Here is a 27,307-nt window from a genome sequence, read left to right on the forward strand (position 1 = left end):
TGCATGTCTCTCTTAGTTGACGACATCACTTTTCTAACTCTACTACTGCTCTTGACTCCCAGTCCGACTTCGGTCCAATGTTTAATACTCTGATTTATTCTGCCTTCTTGCCTTGCATCTGCAAGTTCCATGTCTTAGAAGGCTTGCTAGTTAGCTCTTGACCAAGCTGGGAAATCTTATCAATCAGCTGTCCAGTCATGTCATCTCCTGAATCAAGCTTCCCTTCCCACTTAGCCCATACCACTGCCCTCTCCTGTTCTTCCCGAGTGTCCATCTCTGCCATCACTCCCTTGAGAACTACAGTTAACATTGCTGGGCATTTACTGGCTTATTTATGTCCATCCATTTATTGTCCACCTCCTGCCACTGAAATATCAAGTCAACAACTTCTGAACTTCGGAGACTTCATCTTGTTGTCAGTATTATCTCAGCTTTGTGAATGGTGGCCAGGCCAGCATTGTGGGGTAAGTGAACACATCCTATTTAAGTATAACTGGAAATGACTTCAAGAAAAGGCCCCTTATACTATACTTTCTAACCTACTATAAATCTCATCTAAGAAAATGTTTTTTCATTTCATTCTCAGGAACTTGTCATGATACCAGATGTAATATCATGTATATTTATGGATCACATAAGGATCACATGTTCTGTAGGTTTTTATTTGTTTGGTTGTTTTTAACACTGATAACCCGTAGTGGGGAACTGTTGTAGCCAAATAAGCTAAATAATAATTCACACACAGTATTCAGAATGTCTGTTATATTCATGCAAATATATATTGTATCATAATTAGAATAGTTTAGTCCTCAAAGTTTAATTTTTTCAAAACGTCCTGCATTTTGGACTTTTAAACTTCCTGGTAAATCTACAACATCAACACCTTACTTTGAAATCATGGTCCAGTAACCATTACATCGATATTCCCAAAGATTTCTTCTTTAAGGAAATGGTCCTGTGTTTTAACTGCAGATCAGATTCCCATATGCCTATTTTCTTTTTTTAAATTCTGTTAATGTCTGAGACTTAAGCCAGTGTGACATTTACAGGAATCTTGGGAGGAAGCAGGAATCAGCATGTGGAAGGCTCTCCAGGTATCTGCAAAGTGTAGACAGGTAGAGAGAAAGCTCCTGTGTGTTTCAACCCTGGGCCTCCAGATGTCTAGATTCCCTTCCTCTCCTTCTCATGACAGGGGGGGAGGTGAGAGGCCAACAACAAGATCTTCTTTAGAAGTCTAAAATAGCTGTTTGGCATACAGTACATTTTCTTAAAAATAGCACTTCAATCTTTAAAAGAAAACAATTCTGACCTGTGCTGGTGCAGCATGTTGCACTGCAAAGGCCAAGTGGAGGGGCCCTGGAGGGCCCTGGAGGGCCTGTTCTCAACCCCACCAGGACGCCAGTGCTCAGCCTGAGGGGGGGGGGGATGCACTTGCTCTTTTTCTAAGGTGTTTTACTGCCTTCTTCAATTTCCTTTCTATTCACCTTATTTTTGACTACATTCTGTGGATGCTGGCTTGTGAAAATTTGTTTTTTGGAAAGCACACATAGAGCTTCTGTCCTTTTCTACAGCCCCCAACCCCCACTTCAGGCATAAAAACACCCTAAGCACATGCACAAAGGTCCCCTCCCTCCGCCTGCCTGCATTTTCGCTGCCTTGCGTCATAACTATCTGGATTCCTGTGTGAGCTACCACAGCCACCTTCCTCTGCACCCCTATCTCTGTCATCATTCTTATCTTCTCTCCTGTGTCAGTTACCATAGCCACCTACCGCACCCCTATCTCTCTCACCACTCTCTGCTCTACTCAGCAACTCCAAAACGCCCATTTTTTTTTATACCCATACTCAAAATCTCCACTGTGTCTCCATGTGTCTAACCAACTGTCTAATTATTCCTTCAACCTGGCTGCATGGACAGGTCAGCCATGTCTCTTTCCATTCGCTAACCAAACCCTTCCTATACACCACCAAAAGTAGGACAAAAGCTCCCTGTGGCATTTAGGAGCTAATCCTAGCCTTGGGCTAAAGAGTTCATTTCAGCCTGGATCCCAAGCCACATTACTCAACAGGTATTCTCCAGCCTTTGCACAAATGACTGGCCCCAGCCTTCATTTCAGCTGAGCTGTGGTTGGTTGACGGAACTGTCAGTCCGGACACAGCCTGTGTGAAGCTTCCTCTCTGAGGCCTCCTGTTGCACCTCTGCAGTCACAGCTCCATCTTGTCTTGTCCCATGGGAATATATTCTACCACTGCTTTTCTCATGGTGGCTTGGGAGAAGTGGAGGGGTGAGAGAGGAGAAGCTTTCAGAACTACAGGGGTGGACCTGAAGTTTCATACCGGGAAGCAAAGTGACATTTGAACTTTGTTGTGTTTCTAAAGTTATAATGTGGACTAGAGCTTGAAAAATATAAAACTCATACCAAAAGAGGTTGTAACTGAACAAATTATGTCCTAGGCAACTGTAATCTTCAGCCCCATAGAACAAGATTAGAGAGACTGAGTTCCATTCATTTTTTTTTTTTTTACTTTTCACAATATACTCTACAATAGAGAATGTATTACTATTCACTGTCTTCAACTCTTTTACATCTCAAAATGTAGACTTAAGTTCTATTTTATGAATTGGCAGTCATCAACTTTAACTCCTTTGAGGATATAAAATTGTATTCTCCTGTAGTTTTCTAGCCCCTTTTACTTCCAACATCTCCTGGAAACTTACTTAGAATTTTTGTTTGTTTGTTACTGCTGTAGTTCTGTTTGATCCGCAGTAATTAAACAGTATATTCAGCTTGATTCTAAAATTGAACAACTAGTAAGAACTATTGGTGATCATCACAGGCTCTGTAAGTACCTTTCAGTGTAAACACCAGGGCTATTATTTTAGACCTTACTCTTACAACCCAATATCCTGAACTTGTAGGGTACAAGCTAAACTAGCCAAAATTTGGAAGGAAGAAGGAAAACTATATATATATATATTCAATGTCATATGGGCACTATTTAAGAGGCCCTTTCTCAAATGCTTTATTTTTATAAAAGAACTTAGTGATATTTGACCTGCTGTCCACTATTGTATCAGTTATAAATATAGAGGTTTTTTTGTTTTAAATAAAGAATCATATGCTTGGGTCTAGTAGTAAAAGAATGCTTCATGACTAGCTTTCCATCCTGGAACTGTCCTTTAGGGGTTCTTATATGTTTCAATCAAAATATTCCCATAGAAACTATGTTGGGAAAGCCTTTGTCATGTAGGCTGCCAGGGCATTTTCTAAATTGCTTGCTGTGTTCCACTAGGCGGCCTGGCCCCCTTGTCTGTGCTATCACCTGCTTCTGCCTCTGGAAGCAGTAGTTGCCACCAGCAGCCTCTCCTTCTCTTCATGTAAGGGAGGAGGGCTGGGGGCAAAAAGCAGATCAAGCCTGCTTGGGGCCCAACAAATCAGACAAGAAATCAAAATGATATTCCTCATGCTAATGCACCACCTTACCAAATACAACTCTTGTATTATGCTACCTTCCCAGAAGCAAAGAGTGATGGGCAATAACCAGCTCTCTAGGCAGACTGGCTTCTGAATTTATCCTCACATGAAAATGTGACCTGTAATAGTAAACAGTCATTTTCCCATCCTTACAAGGAAGTAACTGCAGTGCCCAATGCTTTTGTCTTTTCTGTTTCTGCTTTTTTTTTGGCCCCTTTTAGTTTGCAAAGCCAGTCTTTCTACAAGGCTCAGTGAAACACCAACTTTAAAAACATGGAATGTGTTGTTTGACTCTGGAATCAAACTACAGTCCGATTAGGAGGACAGTTCAGTGTGAGAGCACTTACTTACCTAGAATATGTGAGGGACACAGAGGGGAAAGGGGGGATATTAAAACAATGACCCTTAGACTAAGCTAGTGTAATTTTTGTCTAATGACACCAGAATAAAAAAAAGACAAAGCATCTCATGAAGGAGATTAAGAAAATTTGGGGTCTGGGAATTAGACTGGAGGCTGCTATGAAATATTAAGACCCCAGCTCAGGCTGTCCCTAGGAAGATGTAACTAGAAAGATTTAGCAGGTTCAGATGAAGGGAACTGAGTGATTTCTTTGCAATGGGAGGGGAGCAGGATGTTTTAAAATCTTGCTGCACTTTGATATAACTGCCTGTATAGTCCAATGGTAGTCCTGAGCTATAGGAAGATAGTGATGTAAGTTTAAATTTAAATGAACTAAAAAAAAAAAAAAAAAACTCAAATATCGAATCCCACTTGCTGCATTCTAAGCCCATGATATCCATGCATGGCCAGTGGCTGCTGTCATGAGGAGCCTGGGTTCTGGCCAGATTCAGCAAAGATGATCTGTAGAAGAATGCTAGCTTAAGACAGCAGACAGAAGGGCAAGGTGCTCTTTAAAATCTGGCACTTTAAGCAAGAATTCTGCCCTATAAGCTAATGTAAGGTGAAAGAATGGAATGTCTTGCAAGGACTGTTTCATTCTGGATGAATTCTGGAATTTTATCTCTTATACATAATTGAGAATCAGTTACTCTGTAAAAGATGTAAAGAATGAACTGAAAATAGATTCTAGAAGAATGAGTAAATTGTAAAAAAAAGTGTGGGGATCAGATGACCCACAGAGTAAGGGCACTTGACGCTGAGCCTGACAACCTGAGTTAGATCCCAGACCTCCACAAATTCCAAGTCCAGAAAGTTATCTGTACTCTACCCTCATCACATGTGGATGTGTGAGCATGCTCGCCCCCACACCCCCCACACACAAATAAATAAACAATAGCAAAAGCATTACAAAGGCAGAACATGCACCTTGGAGCAAAAGAAGACAATAGCACCTATACAAAGAGGTTTAGGTGATAGAACTTTCTCCACAAGAGCTTTTGGGTATTTTAGCATGTAGAGCTAAAATCTCATCAGCTGCCACCACACCTTTAATCAAAGTCATTTTCAAATACACAGCACTCATTTGTTACTGGGATTGGGTGTCAGAAGGGGTTTTAGGAGCAAAACAATTTGGAGCAGCAACAGTGAAGGAAACTGAGATTGAAAACAGCTTCAGAGGGTAGGAGGCACCATTAAGAAAGTGTGAGCACACAGGAATGCTGGGAAAAACAGACAACATAGAAGCCCAGGGAGATATCTAAGCTGTGCACACTTGCAAAGCACTGCTATCCTTCTCCTCCTCCTTCTTCTTTTTTCTTCTTCTTCAGTTTTTTTATTTGTTTGTTTGTTTGCTTTTTTCAAGACAGGGTTTCTCTGTAGCTTTGGAGCCTGTTCTGGAACTTGCTCTGTAGACCAGGCTGGCCTTGAACTCAGAGGTCCACCTCTGCCTCCCTAGTGCTGGAATTAAAGGCATGTGCCACCACTGCCCAACTGCAAGAGGAATTCTTTAGGCACTTATATTAAACATTTTTTTTTTAATCAGTGAAATATATTTTGCACATAAGTAACTTGTAAGGCAAACTGAGCTAGGAAGGAATAGATGTATTAATAGAAGTATCGTGACAATAGAATCAGATGCTACAGTAGATGTTTTTGCAGAGTTTGGGTTTTAAATTTCTGTTGCCTCAAAAGAATTGCAGGGTAATATAGAAAGAACAAAAATAATGCTCACATACAATATATACATTGACTATTATTTTTAAAACCTCAGTAACTATTCAGCGTTTTTCCCATGTGGAAGCTAGTTTATCATTGCAGATGTATTATCTCAAGAAGAAAACATGTATTTTCCTTCACAGGTCAGCCCCTTCCTTATGTTATGACACTTCTAGATGCTTGGGTTTCCTCTTTTCTAGTTCCCGTCCTTCCCACTGGCAGTCAGCTGTCATCTCTCAGGGTTGTTTACGCACAAATCTTTTTCTGACTACATTTTTACAAGTGAACATTTTAACGGTTATGGCTCCAAGAAAAAAAAAACTGCATCTTATAAAACTGGAAAGTGATAAGAAAAATTGGCTGCCACCCAGCTTGAAACACTATTTGGCTTTCTGGTTTGATGTTACCAGGAAAGAACACCATCTTTTCTCTATAAAATTAAAACTCTTTGTTTTGTGTTTTACTGTAGTTCCTCATGAAATCATGCTCTGGAAGGATAAGCTTAGCTAGACAGAGTTTAATATTGTTTGGGTTTCTTTGCTCCAGGTAAACTTTACCTTCATATTTAGGGAAGGCCTGGGGAAATGCACGTGCCCAGAGAAGCACAAGAAACTAGCATTTCCTCAATATGAGTTGCTATGATTCAAAACCAAAGGGAGTCATCACAAGAAACAAAAAAGCAGGAAGGATGGAGTCCCTCCACCCATCAAACCCTGTTACACTTTGTTCCCCAAATAAGTGTCTGTTTCTCTTGTATGCATCTGTTTACCGGGCACCAAGAAAGAACAAACTCTGCCAGTGACCTCACTCAGTCTCTTCCAGGGGACCCTGGAAAGCAAGCCATATTTTTAAATTATTCTTCAGATTTCCTAAGACTGGAAAATTGCCTTTGAAATCTGAAAATCATTTGGGTCAAGAAGTGATGTCTTGCACTAGCTCACACTACAGAACCACTGAAGGGGTTGGAAGAGACTACCCCAAAATACAGCTCCTTGACACTTGAGACAATGGTAGACTTAGGATGGTCACTTCAACTTCCAGTTCCCCCACTTTACCAGAAGAAGTAGGTCATGCAAGTGTATCTGGCATGGCATAAAACAGGTCAAAAGATCCCCATTCCAGACGGGTCTTCTCTAGCCTGGGGAAAGGGAGATCCCGCTCCAGGAAGGCAAAGAGACACAAAAGGCTCTGAACCATATTGCTTGTTGAATCACCCAGTTTACTAGCATTCCAGAAATCACACACCCTTGCTGATCTCACTCCAGCATGACCTTATACTCCCCACAGAACATACAAACATTTCTCTGTATCTTCAGCTCTCCATTTGAGACTCTGTGGGACTCATCTCCTTGTATCAAACATGTTACATAAACTTTTAAGGTATTTTTCTTTTTTTAAATTAAACCCTTCTTGTCATGGAGTCTCAGCTACTGCCTATCAATGAGAGAGAACAGATAGTGATTTTTGTCACCTGCACTGTCATTCTAGTCAGTGGTACCCAACGTACACTAGTTGATCAAAAGGAAGCCTTGAATAGACCTCTTAGAGTTAGTGTCTGCAGCCACAGCAGCAGCCTGCCTCTGCTGAAAAAGCAGTTACACCATCATCTGTCGCCAGGTGCCTTTCCAATGTCAGCTATGTGCACCCTTTGAAAGTGCCCACCAGGCACAGCTCACCTCTTTGCCTCTTTAGTCTCTTGTCTCTCTTGCCTCTTTCTCATCTTTCTCTTTTCTATTTTTCTCTCTTGCCTCTCTTCCTCTTGTCTGTCTGCCTGTCTCAGGTCCCTACTCCCAAAAGGCCTTTCACTCTCCCGCTGTCCCCTTCCCCATTTCCCCCTTGCACTAATTCTGTTGCCCGTGTTTCAGCTCTAGACCACATGTTTGGCCTATTCGAGGCTTCCCAAAGAAGGGAAGAAAGAGAGGGAGGAAATAACCAATCAGATTTGGTTTTATAACATCCTTTATGAGGTTAAGCATTACAATGAGCTTGCCAGAGCATTCAGCTAATACCTGGGAAGAGAAAAGTAAAACCTGGCCTATGACCTCAAGAAATGCAGCCTTCTTTTAAAAAGACAGAAACAGTAAATAAAGTGTGATGGCAGTGTGACATATGGAGGCAACCTTTTGCTGGCACAGAGAAGCTCTCACTTACTGAGCGGGTCAAACAATACCCCATAAGTGGAAATTTCTCATCTGAGTCCTTAAGGATGAGTAGGAGTTCACCAATTGAACAAACAGGAGCGGGCATGTATCACAAGGAGGAAACAATCGTGAGGGAGCGGCTGTGATGAACACAGAGGACCCGTGCAGGAAACTGAAGGGAAATGGAGAAAGAGTACCCAATTTAATTCTTAAGAAAAATGCCAGGCAAGTCAGCGGTTGATTCCGGTGGTGGGGTGTTGTTTTGACTTATCTTACAGCAGAAGGCAGCTACTCTGCTGTAAGGTAAAGCTACAGACATATAAATACTGTCATTTCAATATCTAAACTCAAAGTAAGAATGGCCACATTTTGGTTCAACATTTGCATTTCAATTTTGTTTTCTGAAAATGTGATTCTTATGGGTCTCATATGGGTGGAAAAAACAAGTCACGTCAGCCAGTACTACCGAGTGTCCAGGGCAAAGGCACTTTAGTGTCTGACATTCTGAACCTCAGCAGACTGGGTAGCAGCCACCATATTTTAATGATTTGAAAGGAATCAACTCTGGCTCTAAGTGAATTAGTTTTACCTTTCACTTTGTCTTAGAGAAAACACCACTTTCATCATACACCCTCCCTTAGGTGATCTCAAATTCAAGCATTCAAGGTAAGGCTTCAACTTACCTTCCCAACCCTTCTAGCACATTGCTGGCCTCAATGCCTGGCTGTATAGAAAGCCTGGCGCCACTGATATTTTACTGGGATACAAACAATAAGCGACAGAAGCAGAGGTATGCAAAGGTCTGGTCATAATGGTCTGTACAAATGAAATAAGCAAACAAACGGCTAGCACAAGTCCAATTGCTGCTCCATTTATAACTAATAGAAAGGTTTACAAGGAAAAGCTTGCCAAAACCACTCCATTAAACCAAACCTTTATTGCATGAACCCTATCTGTAAAACCACAACGGTAGCAACTACCTTATAAGGAGCTTGTTGGTGAGATTAAATAACACACATGGACTACTGAGAAGGCAGCTTGGCACAAGAAGGTGACTCAATAAAGAACACCTATCACTGTATTATTTTATCAGGCCCACAGTGATCATCCACAAGTCACTGCCAGTGTATTTATCATTCCACTCCACAATTTACCTTCCATCAATAGTAATTTATAGGCCTCAAAGGCGTTATTTATATGAAAGGATGCTCAGTACTGTGATTAAAACTAGATAATCATTAGACTGTTTTGAAAGGAAAAAAATAATATCACTTTGTTACCTCTTCATATCTGTCAAAAACTGCCCCTTCTTGCAAGAAGGATGGCACTTCCTTCTGCCAGTTAAATTCATAAGGTTTGGCCATGATGATCTCCAAAACCTAGGGAAGAACAAATGTTTCATTAGTGTGCAAAATTAAAGTGCAAGTGCTTCTCAAAGTTCAGAAGTTCTGTGTTTGTTTTGTTTAAGTGTGTGGCAAACTTCCATAAGTTTTCTTCCTTCAAATACCTTCCCATCATCCGATCCCAACACTCCCCCATCCATCCCTGTCCTGGACTGTGAAGGATCTGCAGAGAGAAAGGTCCCATGGATCGCCTCAGTAACCACACACAGGAAGCCAAGGTCAGCATGATATACCAAAAGGCAATATAGTGTGGGTGGAGTGTAACTCAGATGTATTATGTGCTTAGCCTGTGTGAGGCCATGGGTTCATCCACTACAACCACAGACAGACACGTTAACTTTTTAATTAAAAACATCGTGGTAAGCCTTAAGTAATGACATACACTTAGAATTCCAAGTTCTTGGACAGCTGAGACAGGAGTTCAAGGCCATCCAGGGCAACAAAGAAAGACCCTGGCTAAGAAGGATAGGAAAGGGGGTGGTGGAAGAAACTCAAAGGGATACAACATATCACAAGTAGCCTTGCGAGATTGCCAGGATGTACATAAAGAAACAAGACTTCTCAGTAGAGCTTCCTCTACTCTAGGATGTTCTAACTCATGCCAACTATACCTTGCATTTTTTACATCTTTTCATTTTGAAAGGAACAGGAAAGAGACATCTAACATAAAAAGGCTCATATCAACCCCAAAAGAGTTTCTAACCATCTCTGCTGTCTTTAGTTTAACCCTGATTCTCCCAGGATCGACACGGGTACCCAGACATAATCACCTAAAAGGGGGCTGATCCACTTCCTTCTCTAATGTTACCAATACGAAACACTCACCTCCCACTGAAGTGCCCCTTCCATCCACATGCCCTCATTACATGAAGGCCTTTTGGGACTGGGGTAGCTGAGGAAACATAGGGACTGAAGGATGCTGCCCTCTGCTCTGCTTTGTAGGGAGAACATTAGCAAACATGAGGGAAGCTATTTCTGATTTAATATTTTTTCAGAGATCTAGGAATCAGACCAAGGACAGAGGCAATTTAGGGAAAATGGCAGGAATGTACCTCAAATTCATTTGATTTTAAGCTGGGGGGCAAGTGCCAGTCTTAAAAATACTTCCTATGGCCAGACAACAGGGTCAGTGGCTGCCTTATTTTACATCCCTGATTCAATGAAAATGATGACCTAGCACTAGAAAAAGTTGAGCCAAGCAACTGATTTTTAAAATATGAAACAAATAAAGGTATGTCTACAATCCAACTGTGTTCAGAAAAACCCAAAGGATGAATGGCTACCTTTGAAGATGGGAGAAAAGGACTGGTCATTATTCCCCTTTTGTAATCACCTCAAATTCCCCAGCTAAATGGTTACAGTCTGTGCAAAAAGTTTTTCCATGAAAATTCTCAGCTTGCCTTGGGAATCTGCACCTACAAGGGATCTGAAGATTTAACTACCTCCTAGTCCCCCTCCATCCAGCTAGAAAGGCATTACCTCATTGCACAGGCCCCAAGGGAAAGGAAGCACCTGAGGAGGGTGGGGATTTCAAGGGAATGACCATCAAGGAGCTGACACAATGAGGCAGCCTTTCCAGTGTAAACACACACAGCAGTTCATGGAAGGAAGCCAGTGCGCTTTACATGGGCCCATTGTCTGCATTCTTACACAACTGGATGGATTATTTTATACAGGCAGCCGAGGACAATCTCTCAAGACTGTAGAAAGCAGGAAAGGGACAAGCTAGGAGGGGAGTCCTAGATCCTAGATAGGCTCACTTCATAGAGATGGCAGAGAGCTCCTTGTAAGTGACATGATGAGAAACTGGCAGGTAGAGTACAAAGGACCCAAGAGGGACTGCTCAGAAACCAAATATTCAAGTATAACAGCCATGAAGATGGCATGATACCATACAGCCAGGTAAACTGAGGAAGAAAGTTGTTAGCTTGTTTATTTGTCTTACTCAGTCAGCATCATCATTGAAGCCTACTGAATTGCTAAGCTTACAATGTGATTTTAAAATGTGTCCCTTGGGCATAATGTCATCTTCAAGACTCACTAGGCTTCTGTCACTTAAAGTTCTCTGAAAAAATCCATAGCTATGCTGAAAATTCAGCAGGCCGACAGGGTAATCAGGACTTCCTGAGTGTAGAGTTGGAATGCTGCAGATGCAAGGCCAGATTTGTCTTAGGCCTTATTGATGGCCAATCATCCATCTCATCATCTGACCTAAAATCCTTGTGACTTTTACAGCTACTGTCTGCAGACTATTAATTTTCACCAACTCCAAAACTAAGAATCCAATCAGAAAGCATCTGAACAGTTTTACAGTGTTTTCCTTAGTTTGCTATAACCAACCTAGTGCTGTCTCTACCAAAGTATTTTGTAAATTCATAGATTTATGACTATCTTTTGTTCTATGTCCATTGAAGTTCATAAACCACTTGGGGGGTGGCAAACAGAATTCACATTTCTAAGGAAAGTCACTTATATTTGGTTGCGAATAAACCACCCTTCATTTTTTTTTATGGAGTGGTTACTACATTTGGGATTGATATTGTTACCCCAAGCAAGCAGGATTAACTACAAAGAAAACACTGCTCCCCACTCCAATGCACTAGGCCAGCTCTGAACAAAATTTTGGCAAATTACATCTGTTACTGGGCATATAGTTTTGGGTATAGGATGGACATAGTACCTGACTGGGATGGTAGGCTACATAATCACACACCCATCATGCACATTTATATACTAAGTGCAATAAATGTTACCTTAAAGGGTAAAAAAGGACTTTGACGATGTGATTAAAGATCTTGAGCTGGAAAGTTAGTTCTATATCATTCTTATGTGGTCTAAATACAATCAAAAGTGTTTAAAGAGGAACATTAGAAAAAAAGAAAATAAGAGGAACATTAGGCAGAGACAGAAAAAGAAGCAATGTGACCATGAAGGCTGAGACTAGAGCAATGCAGCCACAAGTCCAGGAGTGTTAGAGGACACCAGAAGGTGAATGAAGCCAGGAATGATTCTCCCTAGAGTGTGGGGGAATGTGGCTGAGACCTTCATTGCAAACTTCTTCAAGAGAAAAAAAATTCTGCTGCTTTCATCTACTCATCTGTCAAGATTCTTTACAGTGGCTCTAGAAATACATGCACGGGCCTCCTCAAGCTGCACAGGGTTTCTAAAGTTGTATCAGGTTGTACAGGGAATGGGAATGCAGCAAGTAATGAACACAGACAACACCACGTTGATGCTAATTGGAGTGTTTCTAGGATCCATGTTATCCTAACAGCTGTGGATGGAAACAATAAAGAGAAAATTTAAATTGAGCCCTGTGGCTTTCCCCCAAGCCACCAAGACAATTGTCATCTGTGTCTTCTCTATGTGAACAAAACTGTACATTTGCTTTGACTTAACAATATACAGTTTTAAGTAGATAACAATATCATCAGGTCTCAAAGAAACTGAGGACAAATGGCTAATGTGATGTCTACTACCATACCAACTGCACATTGGAAGCCAGGTAAACTCGGTACCCATGGAATTCTCTGTTCTTCTCACCACCCCCAGGACCCCTGTATCCTACCCTAAACCTCCCCATTCCAGGGTCTTCGCTTCCCTTCTCTTCCCCCAGCTTCTCTTTCCTATATAAGCCTGCCAATTCAGCATGTGCTTTCTTGGTTCTATTCCTCTTGGTCCTCTCTTTCCCGACCGCCCCCCCCCCACACACACACATTCTCCTTTTCAGTCTAGACCCTTCCAGATGCCTCTAACTGTGCTCTCCCTCCTAACTACAATAAAAACCATCTCCTTAGCTATACTTTGGAGTAGTCATGTTCACTTTCATTCAAATACACCATGTTGCATATAGGAATTTTATTAATTACAACAGTTATCTTTTAACTTCAACCTTGTGATTAAGACATTCCATTGGGAATTAATAACCCCATCCCCACCTTAACCATACAAACTAAAGTAAACCCAAATAACCCCTAAAACACATGTTAAAAACATCTAAGATTATTTTCCAGGAATGAGAAGCTGACATAGAATTTCCACTGACCAAAAGTGAGCTGACTGTTTGAATTAAATAAGAACCTCTCATGTTTTTTAAACAGACTAGGGCATCAGACCATCTTGCATTCTCAAGTGCCTGGTTTTACTTCAATGTGGAATCCAGTTTGGCAGTGGCATATCATTAATGATAATTTCCCTGCTTGTCCAAAATGTCTTTGTCTTCATCAAGCCATTAAATAGCCTTTCAAAAAGCACGCATGGAGTACAAGACTAAGAAAATGATAATACATAATGGTGTTGAGAGTTGAGGGTAAGAGTATTCTAGTATACTTTGGGGATAAAGAATTTTACAATTAATTTCTGTGCCCTTGTAAGGCCCCAGTCATGGGTGGCAATTTCACCAGTAGGACTTATTCTAACTCAATGTATGCAAAGCCTGTGGACAAAGGTATTATTGTACCATTTTAGGTACAAAAATATTAGCTGTATATAATCCTAACCAAGCAATCACTTAAATACACTACAGGTTTAGATACTCTTGTGCTTATTAAAAACAGGCTGGAAAGGAGTGGTTGTTTGCTTAACAATAGCAAAGCAGAAGGGTTCCTAAAAATATTCACAGCTTTTGTCAAGCAAATATAAATACTCCTAATATGTTATTAAGCAGATAAAAGAGCAAACATGATCCAAACTGTTTCCTGCTAGTGTAGTTTGGATGTTAAATGCCTCTCAAAGGCTTGTGTGTGGGAGGCTTTGCCCCTAAACTCTGGGAGGTGAATGGATCCCCAGGCCTCTGACCTGATGAATGGATGCACACATTTGTAGAGTCACAGCTTGCTGGGTTTGGAGGGGCTCTGTTAGAAAAAAGCATCTGTTTCTCTATGCTTCTTTGTTCTGCCCCACAGAGTGCTCCCTGCTCTAAGTCCTGCCCCTCCACAGACTCACAGCCTTCGGCGAAATGATGCTAAATTAAAGGTTTAAATGAAACTGTAAGCAGAAATAAGTTTTTCTGCCTTTAGTTTCTTGTTTCTCTAGTGGGGGCGCAAAGCAGTTGACACAGCATTAGTTAAGAGATGGTGATCAAGTTTTTAGTGATTTAAAAACTACTTTCCTCCATTTTAAAAAACAGAAAATTCTACAACCACAGATCTTATATTTAAGGAAAAACATTCTCTAAACTGAAAGAAAGATGACATTTAACAAATTATTTCTTTTCATAAAAATCTGTAAAGTGTCTGTATTTCCCACCAGAGTTCTTGGCAAGAGCAAACAGTAAGAAATGACAAGTAAAGCTGTCAACTGTTTCCTTTCCTCTTCTGGTTTTAAAGTCTTCACCGTCAACAGGAAGCCTCTCACACATTGGCTCTGAGTACTTAGAAAGTGATGAAACTTGCATTGACATTTCAAAAAGCTATGTTGTACTTTAGAAAAAAAAAAATACAGTCTTTCAGAATTTCATGCATGTATACAAGAAAATAGGGCCATATCTACTTTATTCCCCCAACTCTCCCAGGATCTTCCCCAATACCCACCCCCCGACAAATTCCATGTCCCCTCCATATGCCCTCTCTTTTTTGCACCCACTATTGCCAATATGTGCATGGCATAGCATGAGGCTATCCACTGTAACATGGCACCTTATCTGTGGCCACATCCTCAAACAATGATTCTCCTTCCCCTAAAACCTGTCTAATAGTTCCTCAGATAGTAGCAGAACCTCAAGCCATCTTTGTTCCAATTCTGTGTCTTCCATCCTTTCTTGTAGGTATGAAGGTAACCACAAAAAAGGAGAAAAGTCAGATAATGATCTTCCTGTAGTTTTCCACAGCTTAAAATGCACAATATGCCAAGGTTCCACCTGTTAGGACAGCATGCTCTGAGCACAGAAATACAATCTAGTCTGTGATGATCAGTTTTCAAAGAAACAGAATACAATAAAGTACAACTGCAACCCACAGGAAGCCGATTCATTTCTGCAGGTTGCTTGGATGTGGGTTGTTTGACTATAACATTTCTCAGGCATGACATCTGAGTTCATATCTAGGCCTCCCAAATCCTCTTAGGCAGGTTAAATGGCTGAATGAGGATATCTAGTCTGATAATCCACTGTTAATCACTTCTTGCCTGGAACCTCAGTCCCTCTGGAAGATGCACATAAAAGCTCATGTTGGAGAGCCATAATGGTGAGGGAGAAGGCCCCCTGTGAGGTCAGGAGTACCCACCAATGCCATTCCATTGTACAGTGCCTTTTGAGATGTGTCCTCCTAAATGTATGTTAGGTCCATGCCTGTCTTAAAAGTATTTTGGTATTGTAGAAATTAAATAGTCATTAACATATAAAATCCCTTTAAAGTAATGAATTGCAGATGAAGATGAAGAAATTCATATTTACTATGATACAAGGAAATATATAAGAACAATTAGAATATTCACACATAGTCACACACAACATGATGGGCCAATTAGAGACGGCAATCCTATCAGAGTGCAGTAGTCATAAAATTCATATCACTTAGTGTTAATAAAGCCATCATATCAACACAACACCACATATTACTCATATGTTTGTGGTGATACTAGTGGAAACAAACTTATTGAAATGCCAGTCATGTAAAAGTATAGAGATAAAATTATCTGCAGGTCATAAAACTTGATAAAGACAATAGGAGAACTTTTCCCATCATACCTTTTAATTCTTGAAGTATAGTGTATTCCTACCAATAACGACGGTTACCTTCTGTGCCATGCTTCACTGATGCCTCATACAGCCCATGTCTGCCACATCCCATGACTGCATCAAGAACCATGTAAAGTGACTGACCTAAACCACATGGGTTTCCATGAATGTACTACAGGATGTTCACTCACTTAAAACTATCTAACAACACACTTCTGAGAATGAGACCTGTTTGTTTCTCAGAACATGATACATGGCTCTCTACATGTTAGAGTGAAAGAGGATACATATGTAGGTAGAACTCAAGGAAGAAAGAAGTATAATAACTAAACATCTCCTCTAATTCACTAACAACAAACTAGAATTTTCACTTATTATTAAAATTCTTCAGGATAAACAAAGCACTTCTGACTCTGAAGCAAATACATCTAACTGACTGTGGGGTACAGTAAACACTAAAAACATTTTATTATGGCTTAGTAGTTAGCATGGGCATTGGTAAATTCAATGGCCCTGAGAAACGAAGTTAAGTGACTCTGGGATACTTCTAAATCTTCAAGAACTTGTAAATCGGTGAAAAAAAAATGTTCTGTAATTGTTGTTTGTTTTGGAAACAGAGTCTCACCATGTTGCCCAGTCTGGCCCTGAAATCTTGGACTCAATCTTCCTGCGTTAGCCTCCTGGGTACTTGGGACTACATCCGCATGCCATCTAGCTTAGAGAGCAATGTACTCTCACACCCTTCCTGCTCCTAGCTAAGCCCTGCCCCCAAACCAAACAAATAAACAAAAAAAAATATCAAAAGAATTCCCTAAAATATTCAGGTGCAGCAGGGAACTATGGTGGCTCTAAACCACCCATCAGAACAACTTCTCCCTTATGGGTACGTAGGTAGGTGTTAGCCATTCACAGCTGTGAGAAGAAGGAATGTTGGGCCCACCTTGCTTCCACTGTTGGGTCTCCCATTATGTTTGGGGAAACATGAAGGAAAATGCCTACATGTATAGAAAACTTCCAGTTTGGGGAAGAGGGTGCAAACAGATTATATGAAAGTTCACCTGGCTCTTGGTTCCAGGTTTTTCATTTGCTTATTTCAGTTTTGCTTTTTTCGTTTGTTTTGTTTTGTTTTGTTGTTGTTTGCTTTTAAGACAGGACTTCTCTGTGTAGCCCTGGCTTTCCTGGAACTCACTATGTAGACCAAACTGTCCTCAAACTCACAGAATTCTGCCTGCCTTTGCCTTCCCTAGTGTTGGGATTAGGGTGGGCTACCACCAGGTGGTTTCAGGTATTCTTTTTTGCTCTTGTTTGTGAGACATGGTTTCTCTTTGTAACTTTGGAGTCTGTCCTAGCACTGGCTCTGTAGACCAGGCTGACCTCAAACTCACACAGATCCTCCTGCTTCTGCCTCTGGAGTGTTGGGATTATAGGTGTGGGCCACCACTGCCTGGTGTCAGATGTTCTTAACCAGAAATTTCAAGGAACACCTGTGCTGGGAAAAATAAGGGACATCAAGGGTGGAGATGATGAGAAAACCAGCTTTGGCTGTCAAACTCACTGGACTTGGAACCACTTAGGAATCATCTTGGTGTATCTTTATGATGTTTCCAGAAAGATTTAACTGAAGAGCGAAGATTCACTTAAACATGGCTAACACCATGGGCTGGGGTGCTAGACAGACCAAAAAGAGAAAAGTGAAAAAGACTACACATTATTCTTTCTCCACTTCCTAGTCTACTGAGATATGAGGAATTCCAGCCATATGATTCTGCTTCCATAAACTTTACAGAATCTTCCCTTCCCACCACAATGGACTTTATTTACCAAAACCATGAACCGAAATGAAATTTTCCTTCCAAGAAACTAACAGAGGTACCCAGACAGCAGTCATCGAAGTGTGTGTACGGGGGGAGCTTCTTACAGATGTATAACTGCAGGTCCACTGGGCTTTTCTAAACAAGATCCTACGGGAAGGGGCTCTGGAACCCAAAGATTATCCAGGTACGCAATAGACTCTGATACAGACTAAAGCTTGAGAACAGTTAATGGAGTCCTTACCTAACAGAAGAGGAGGTGGAGAGAAGAGAGAAACCAGATGGGCACCAGGGTTTAAAGTGCGGGGAAACCACAGAGATGGCCATTTGTCTATAATGTACATCTTCCCAGCCTGAGAAATCAGAGACATGTGACTAAATACAGGCAGTTGGCTTTCCAGTCAACACAGGGTTGATAACTGAGCTCCTGAAGTTTCTATGTAATTTCCTGAAACATTTCTTTCAAGCTTCATCCTTCAGGGTTTAATCTGAAAAGGGAGCTGTGGTCTTCAGTTTGGATTGTCAACTTGACACACTCAAGAATGACCTAGGAAGAGCTTCTCACCCTGGTACTATGTAGATCAGTTGGCAGTGGGGATGTCTCTGAGAGAGTCTCTTGAATATGCTAACTGAGGTGCTAATTACTGGTTACCCTTACAGAAGCAGAGTTAGGTCAACTCCTGCTCAAGTTCACTGGCAATCTACCCCATTCTCTATAAGGTTCCACTGCAATTTGTTAATCTGTATTTTCACCTGCCCTGTCCTCTATAATGACCTGAACACTATTTGCTACCATTGTGTCAATATATTGGATACCAATAAACAATGAATGATTTTCTTTATTTTCTTGGATGACTTCCCAATGAACCCTAAAGATGAACCAGGACAGAGGAAATTAATATTTGTGAAATGGCATTAAAGCACATTTTCTGCATGGGTCTGTTCTTCCCCTCCTGAGTTTCCAACTGTCCCAGTGTTCTGTTCTTTAAGGACAAACCCTGCTGCTTGCCTGGAAAGAAGTGGGCAAAACAAGTTTCCATTCCCTATGTTGCTCTGTAGTTGATTGGGCTTTTGAATAACTTCTGGGCTGGATACCTCTTCCACAGTTTTCTATGACCTGCACCGCACCTCAGTCCAATCTCTCCAAGTGTGTAGAACTCGTATTGGCACCTGAGTCCTGAGGAAGAGAATTAACACCTTGACCTTATCCTTATGCAATGCCCGCCTTTCTCAACCCCTTTAAGAAAATATCTTTATCCCCTTTTAAGACCTCACAGGCCTCTTATGCATACCACTTCCAACTTTGCCCTTCATTTGCCCTTGGACTAGCTCGCCCACAATTAGGTAAAAAAGTCAGCAACATGAATCAAATTTCTTAAAAGAAAAAAAAAAAAAAAAAAAACCAACTATTTTACAGGCTCAACTTTTGCTTTAATTATATGAGTATTTCAAAGGAAAGGTTTTGACTTTATCTTTCCTTGAATAAGCTTTCTGAAGTTTGCCTTGGGCATGAATATGTGTTAAGTCTGAGGACTACAAGGCTGGATTGCATAAAACAGGGAAGAGGCTGTGGATGGGGCAGGCCCAAATTCAAGAACTCAAAGGATCCTTTCTTTTAAAAACTATTTTCTTATTAAAGTAAACACCACACAATGGACTATTAAATTTGATCAAGATTCCCTGTAGTTAAACACTGGCTAAGCTGTTTTATAAATAGGCCACTGATATTATTACAAAGGAGTCATAGAATAAAGTATAGAACTATGCAAAATGGAACCAGTTGACCATATATGGATAAAATATAATATATAGACTCTAGATGTGTCTGAAAGCAACAGTTGTCCCGTGTCCATATCCCCAAAGGTATTACTCTGTGGCTGGAAAATAGTCAGTTAAAAAGCTATAGTACATACAAACCTCAACCCCACCCCACCAGGGGTCGCTTTATATATTCAAAATGGCGTCATTTGAACTCCTCAAATGCTTAAACTAATCTCAGGGTTAGAGCTGATAAAAATAAAGACAGTGAGAAGAGAGTACTTGGAATGTCAGTCATAGGGATGTTGTTTCCACTGTAAAAATTTTTAATTAAAAATAGCCTGATTTATTTTTTTCTTGAGGTGTACATGTATGCGCACACCTCAGAACCGCAAAAAGCAGCGAAGCTCCAGGTGTACACAGCAAATGCTGTCCTTGGCTTTGTTGGACCAGCAGGGAGACTGAAACTAGGTCTTCTTCCTTCACTTCAGACACACGGCTCCAACATTTATATAATGAAATAAACATCCCAGTGTGACATAGGAAAGTAAATAAGAGACAGCCAAATTTTACAGTCCTATAAGTAATTTATCCACAGCTTTAAAAGAGGATCTAACTATAATTGTATATTAAGCTGTTTCCACAATGAATATTAAGCCTTCCAATTAGGAAACAGACTGACAGTCACAAATACACTATGATCTAGCTCAGATCCATCACAATCAGTTGCTGATGCTAAGGGCGCATTTATTTAACCTCTTCAGGGTTTTGTGTGTCCTTGTTAGTACAATATGCATGATATATTTTCCTGAACTCTTCCAGCTTAGTTAGCTTAAGCATTATTTAAGCCATAACATTAATGTGAGTAGAATAAAGTCTGTATCTGTCAATGTTATTTAAGGCCACACACATCCTTCCTGGAATAAGACGGGTCCAAGGAATATGTCAGACAGTGTGTTACCATTGTGTATTGAAGAGCAAACGACAGAGTAATGACAAACTGACGTTCCCAGAACAGCCCTCCAGTATCAAAGCACATTTACAAGATGCCAAACATTTCCCAATCCTTGTGAGGTCAACAACCTTCAAATAATTGTCCCTTTCATAAGATGTGTGCTTTTGTTGGAGTGCTTTAAAGTGTGTTTGCTTCTCCAGCTTGTATAGGAACTAAAAAACATCCTTCGTTCTAACAAGGCCCAGAGGCAACAGGAAGATACCAGAGGTCAGTCACATGTGAAGGCATACCCAAGAATCTGTATCCTATACTATTTTAGTAAATGTCTCTGACATTTAATTCAAACCAGACTGGGAAAAGAGAGCAAGCCCCAGGTTTCTTTAACTAAGTTCGCTGCCCCCTGTATGACAAGGGCTCGGTTTCCTCAAGTGTCTGTACTAATAAGCAATGCTCCTGGAAACCACTTTGGTCCTTGTGTCGTCTGCGATCAATTATTCTGTTTCTTGAGGGAAAGAGTTTGAACCAACAGAATAAAAAATGTCACAAGGCTGCAGGCCAGGAGGATGGAGCTGAAGAGTGTAAGATAAGACAGCTTCCTGCAGTTACCCTGAGCTCTGTGCTGTACCAGAGCTCAGGTGCTGGCTCCAGGACCACTGATCACCATCCCACTAAGCTGGATGCTCCCCCTACAAAGCGCACCCAACATAGGCAGAAAACTCTCTTTACTATGTATTTTTCACAGGCTCCATTCAAGTCAGAAATCATCTCCCCAATAGTTAGCTGTGAAAAATTCAGAATTCAGAAAAGTCCATGGCCCTTAGAACTAGAATTTAACCCTGCTTCTCCTTCACCATGCAGTGTCCATTCTCTAAAACACAGTAAAACACTCTGAAAGGGTGACCTTCAAATGGCATGACCAAATGTGACCTTTTCCGTGGCTGACGTTAAGCTGCTTAATATCAGATAGCTGAACTAAAACTAAAGGGGATGTCTGTGTGCCCATCTCCTCTAGTTTCCTACCTAAGCATTATCCGAAGTCAGATTCTCGCAACTTCCACATCAAAAACAGGCAATAAAATAAATTTTATATTACCCATGGGGGAAAGGGCAGTTTATTTTAAATGTACTCATAAAGTAACAATTCATTTGCGAGAATCACTTGTCAATTTTTTTTTTTTTAGAGTATTCTAAATATTGTAGAGAAAGTTTAATTTGAGGGAGTAAAAGCTGGCTCTACCTGTTTGCTGTGCTGCTTTAACTCAGCTACAGTGCTGAGGACTATCTGGGATGGGCACTGTAACAAATTAATAATTGTCTACATTTAATACTGATGAAATCACAACAGGATTCAGCCATTACGTGTGTTTTGACTTTATTCTCCTCTTTTCAAAACCAAAAGTAAATGGCATCCAATTTGACCATAACTTGAATAAATCAGGTCTTGTGGCTAATACATCTACAATCATTAAATGTTTGTGACAGTAAACATTTCAAAAGAAGGCTTATAATTAAGATATCCTTTAACCACCAAGGTTTCATCCTCCTATGGCCAAATTTGTTTCAATAAGAAAGAGGTTTGCTTTTGATGTTGTCATTTCCTAACCACTGACTTAATTTTACTATCTTAAAACTTGAGATCCACCTCAAATGTTCTGGTCAAATGCTTTTGGGCACCTAGGCCTGGAGTCTTCAATATAGATCATTATCTTGGCTGTAATTCTCCTTGAGCTCCTAGTCTCTAACTCTCACCTTCTTCTATCCCCGAACATCCTCTTTCTGCAGGAAGTGCTGCCTTATCTCCTGCCCTTTATCTTTTCTTCCTTCCATGGAAATCAAGTAACATTACATTCAGTGTATTCAGCTACATCTTAAGCCATCTCCACCAGCCTTCTTCTGGGATGTTAGGTCTCCAAACACACCCTTAGCTGAGTCCACTACTAAGAGAAGGCTATTTGTAAGAATGCATCCATTTTTTCAAATCTAAAAACAATAAGCAACAACAGACAAGCACACAGGAGGCAATAGCAGGTGGATCTCTGTGAATTTGAGGCCACCCTGATCTACATAGTGAGTTGCAGGAGAGCCAGGGCTACACAGGGCTACCCTGTCCCAAAAAACAAAACAAACAAACAAACAAACAAAACATTAAGAGAATTTTTAAGAGGTACTTCCTGGCGTGAGGTCTTCAGGTTTCTGGGGGCATCATGCTCTTGGAGAGGACAGTGGTATGTCATTCTCTTTCTTTACCTCTTTCAATCCAGGCCAACAGTTGAATGACTGGATTCTACCACATATAATTACATACTGCCTAACAAAGACCCAAGGCAATGTGGTGGGTTGGTCATGAACCAGTCTGTGCTAAATATAAGCCCAAACGTTTTCTCTTTGTAACTGGGGTATTGCAGGTGTTTGTTACAAGAACAAAGAGCAAAGCCAGAGATTATCAGACAAAGCAAACTTGAGACAAAAGGAAATGGGCCTTTTCACATGACAAAAAGTGAAACTCTAGGTGAACTTCAACTTTAATCAGCTAGTGGTGAAGAGGCAGCTTCTTAAACCTGAGTCAGTTTTCAGGGATGCATGATCAAAAGATGTGACAATCTCAGCCAACTGCTAGATGCCACCATTTGAGTATCTCATGACCCCTGTGCTGAGATCATTAGAAGCCCATCAACAGAACAGTGACCAGATAAGCAATATGAAATGGACTATTTTTGTCACGCAAGGTAAGACTCTAAGGACTAAAGAGTTCAGATGAATCCTCCATGCAATGGAGTAAGAACCAAAGCCAAAAATCTTCAGGCAAGCTGGTCACTGTGCCATAACCTACCAAGAGAGTTGAGGAGATGCTCATCAAACCCCTAGCCTGCCTCTCAGGCCAAGTTCAGAGAGAATTCTTCATGTATTTAGAAGAGGAAATAATAAAGTCTGTTTTCAGTAAATAGTAAAAATCACAAATAAAGACCAATGGTCCCAGGAGTACATGCTTTTATTTATTTGGTTTTGTTTGTTTGTTTGTCTCTGTATTTTGTTTTTACATTTGCAGTGCCAGGGCTGGAACTTAGTGTCTTGAATATGATGGGTAAGCTCTCTATCACATAGGCCACATGCCCAGCCAAGAATGCAAACCATAAATCATCAGGAAATTAAGAATTATTTTAGAATGAAGTAAGCTGTTTCACAAAGTAGACACTTCCCATCCACTTAAGTATATGGATGATCCCTGCTTAGAAGTGATGGAAAGTTTTTTGCTGGGGCCCTCCTGTTGTCTTTCAGAAAGGGACACTGAGTTAGTACATGTCCTGTGATACTACAGACTCCTTACAAATTCCTGTAAATCAATGACTAACCATTCCCTCAACACAGATATGCAGTGAACTATGTACTGCTGTTTATTGTGGAAAGAGTATTAGTGACAGCTCAGGAATGAGTAGTTAGTTGCAGAATGGCTGACTGTTGGGGAAGGTCTGCCCAATTCTCCATCTGCAGATATAGCCTTGGAGCTACTGAAAAAGACAAATTCCTACTTCTTAAGCAGCCATCATCTTTTTGGTTCATGGTTTGAAAGGAAAGGAGCTTGAAACAGTCAAGCCATTAAGGAGAGCACAGAAGGGAGCTGACAACTACAGTTCACACTCACTGCACACCTCAAGCCTTTTTCTACCCTAAACTGGAATTGACAACAAATATGAAGTCAAAGCTACGAGCTTCAGATTTGAGTCAGTTTTAGCCATTTCTGTGCCAGTCTCCAGAAGACAAAGAACTCTGATTTCAGGATTCTAGCCAACATTAATTCTGGGAAGTCACAGTTTCTACGCCAAATACTAATCATTTTGTTTTATAAACTGAATACAATATCCAGAATTAATACTTGTCACAAACCATTCCATGCAGCTGCTTCAGGTCCCCAAATGGATATCTCAAAATTAAAAAGCTAAAACAAACTGTTGAAGTTTACTACCTTCTTAACTCATTTCTGAAGCATGAAGCCTGTGAGAATCAAGAAAATAATCTGTTCGACCACAGCCAAATGAGCCAGCACAAAATGAAAACATAACTTATATATATATATAAAAAAAAACAAAAACAAAAACAAAACTCTGCCTTTTCCCCAGCTTAAAATTTTAAAATTTCTGTTGTTTGACCTAAGGAGGAAAAATACAAGGGATCTGAAAACAAAACTAGATATAAGATAAACCATAAAATGCATATCAATAACACGTACTCTCAGTTCAAGAAAGTTCCCATCTCTAGGGCAGCTGATATCACACAGTAATTTTGTGAAGGCTTTATGGAAAGACCACGGTTGCATTTCTATAGTATTAAAATCTATGTTAGCATCCCCCAAGAGTCTGAAATATTAGAAAGGCTTAAGATTATTAAGATTTTGGCATGACTCAACTAAGTTTTCTCCAAATATTATAACCATTTTCACATCAGATAAGCAGTGGGAGATAAAACTGTGTCTCATAAAAATAAAGTCAGGAAAACAGCTTCACTGTTTATTAGTTCTAAGAGAGTAACTTAAAAATACCCTCAAACTGCTTATCAAACAGCTCATTCTGTATTGGCACTTTCCCTTTGAAAAGGAACAAGATATAAACATAGGTTAAGGTCTCAGTAGATAGCAAACTAAGCTAATGTTCTTAACATAAAGTCTAATGCAAGGGCCAGTAATAACTCTGGTTCTCTCCACAATTCCTCCTGTCTCCTGAGACCCACTTGGGCAAGCTCAATGACAGCCATGATACAGCTATGTCCGGTATATAGATCCATGAGTATGAGCCTGCCAAATTAAGTTTTCTAATTTTTCTAGGAAAAATTGTAAAACATCCAATATGATCAGGAAGCTGAAGCCTGCTGTTTAGCAGTATGAAATTACTCGATTTGTTTTTCATTGTTTATTTGTTATGTTTAGTTTTCCCAAAATAAAATCACTTTAAGTTAGTGTGTGTGTGTGTTGTCTTTATATGTATGTTCACATTATTTGTTCAGTCCCCATGAGCATCATATTCCCTAGAACTAGAGTTAAGGATGGCTGTGAACATCATGGGTTTTGAAAACTGAACCTGGATCCTTAGCAAGAGCAACAAGAGCTCTTAGCTACTGAGCCATCTCTCCAGCTATAAAATCTCCATCGATAGATAATAGGCAAGTTGGAACATTACAATTCTTGGTGAAAGAAAGGTACTATCATAGAGGACCCATAATCTCAGCACATCACCATGAAAGATACTAATCTTTGATTCACAGACACAACATATGGCAAGAGCCTTAAATGCCTTCCTTAGCTCACAGCCAGATGTGCAGCAAGATGACCACAGAAGCCTTTTAGGTTAGTTGACACACAGGTCTCAGGAGATGTTACATTAATAAATAGATCCACTCAGAAACTGACTTGTGCCACACTCCAGGCCCTCTAGCCCTGATTCATCTCTGTGGAATTTTAACAGTGCTCTAGAATGTCCTGTCCTTGAAATCAGGACTCATCATAATCTTACTGATAAGGTCTTCAGCTCTCTTCCTCCCATGGCACTTTGTGGTTTTATGTTTTATAGCAGATGCAACACCTCAAGACACATTCATAGTTTACTGCAAAGAAATGTCATAGACACATAGACTGCCCACAGAACTAGCACTTCTGGAACAAAAGGCAAGTCCTAGATTATGCTTAGGTAACATTTATTGGAACCCCCAGCCTAAAGAAAAAGATGCCAGGCCAGAAGCCAAAGAGCTTTTCCTAATGGCTACCTCCCACATATACCACAAGAAACAAAGTGATAAATAATGGTGTCATTCTTCAGAGCAAGTTTTTTTTTTTTTTTTTTACAAAGTGTTGTTGTAGAAGACCATCCTCTGAGAAACACAGCTGCCATTTTCATCTGTTCAGCTGTGCATGCCCACAAGACATGATCATGGGCAGAACTGTGTACTATTAATCTTCCCTCAGAGGAAAAAAAAAATGGAGAAGTTTACTGGACCCTCACCTGAGACTTTGACTCCTCTCTCTTGAACTTCTCAAACACTTGTATGCAAATCTGCCTAATTTCACATGGGCTCTGGGAGCTGTGGAAATCTTAGGAGGGGCTAGTGACATGAGCTGGGGATAAATAACCGAAGGAAACTCCTTTTATATAGTTGTTGGAAAGCCAGCACCCAACAGGGGTCATGACTTTCTGATGTAGCAAGTCTGGGGTCAGTCACCCATGTTCCTAAAAACAATCCTTATTCATGCTCTTTATGTAAGCATGATCAACTTGTCAGTTCCCCCGGGGTAAACCCTAACAGAATCATACTTTGGACTGATATTTGCTTGATATTATAAGGAAGAGAATAGACATTGTCTATATCTCCCCAAGGAAGGAGATTTTAGAAGAAATGTGAAGGCTGGGAGCAGAAACAATCCACAAGTATGCATATTTCCAGCATTTCAAATTATAGACAAATTACCCAAACATAGACAATTACATCCAATAAATACATAAGGGAAACTCTACTCTAAACTCCAGGATAATTTCAAACACCAATGCAGTGAGTTACATGTGGTATCTCATAATTTCAGGACACATAAAAGCAGTTTAGTGGGGAAAAAAAATGCACTCAAATTAGAAAGAACCAATTCAAGGCCTGACTTGTCTAGCTACTGTAAAAACAAGGAGAATCCCACAAATCATACTGTAGGTGTTTCTCCACCAGAAACAGACACACATATAAATTTACACTGAAAAGGGTTCCAAGGTAGAAGGGGTGATAAACACAAATGTTCTCAGGAAAAGGAAGTCCAGCACCACTTCCAGAACCATCTCAGGCTTTCACACCATTTTAGCAGCTACAGAGCATCCTAACCACCACAAGTAACCCTGACCTGGATTTGGTCATGGCCATACCATCACAGAATTTACCTCCTGACTCACCAGCCCCAAGAAGTCACAGTCGATCCAGTCTTTGCCCCATACCACCGACTAAAAAA

General features: G+C 40.4%; 1 protein-coding gene across 12 annotated transcripts in view; it reads right to left on the reverse strand.

Annotated features, from left to right (window-relative positions):
• The window catches only part of Plcb4 (phospholipase C beta 4), a 367,915-nt gene that overhangs the window by 135,850 nt on the left and 204,758 nt on the right, over window positions 1–27,307 (reverse strand). For all 12 annotated transcript variants that reach the window (XM_051183311.1, XM_051183307.1, XM_051183309.1 and 9 more), the window contains one exon: window positions 9,015–9,113. In XM_051183311.1, coding sequence (XP_051039268.1) covers window positions 9,015–9,098 — 84 coding nt within the window. In that variant the 5' untranslated portion in view covers window positions 9,099–9,113. The remainder of the gene's footprint in view (window positions 1–9,014; window positions 9,114–27,307) is intronic.

The sequence above is a fragment of the Phodopus roborovskii genome, unplaced genomic scaffold (assembly GCF_943737965.1).
Source record: "Phodopus roborovskii unplaced genomic scaffold, PHOROB, whole genome shotgun sequence".
In the NCBI taxonomy this organism is placed as follows: Eukaryota; Metazoa; Chordata; class Mammalia; order Rodentia; family Cricetidae; genus Phodopus; species Phodopus roborovskii.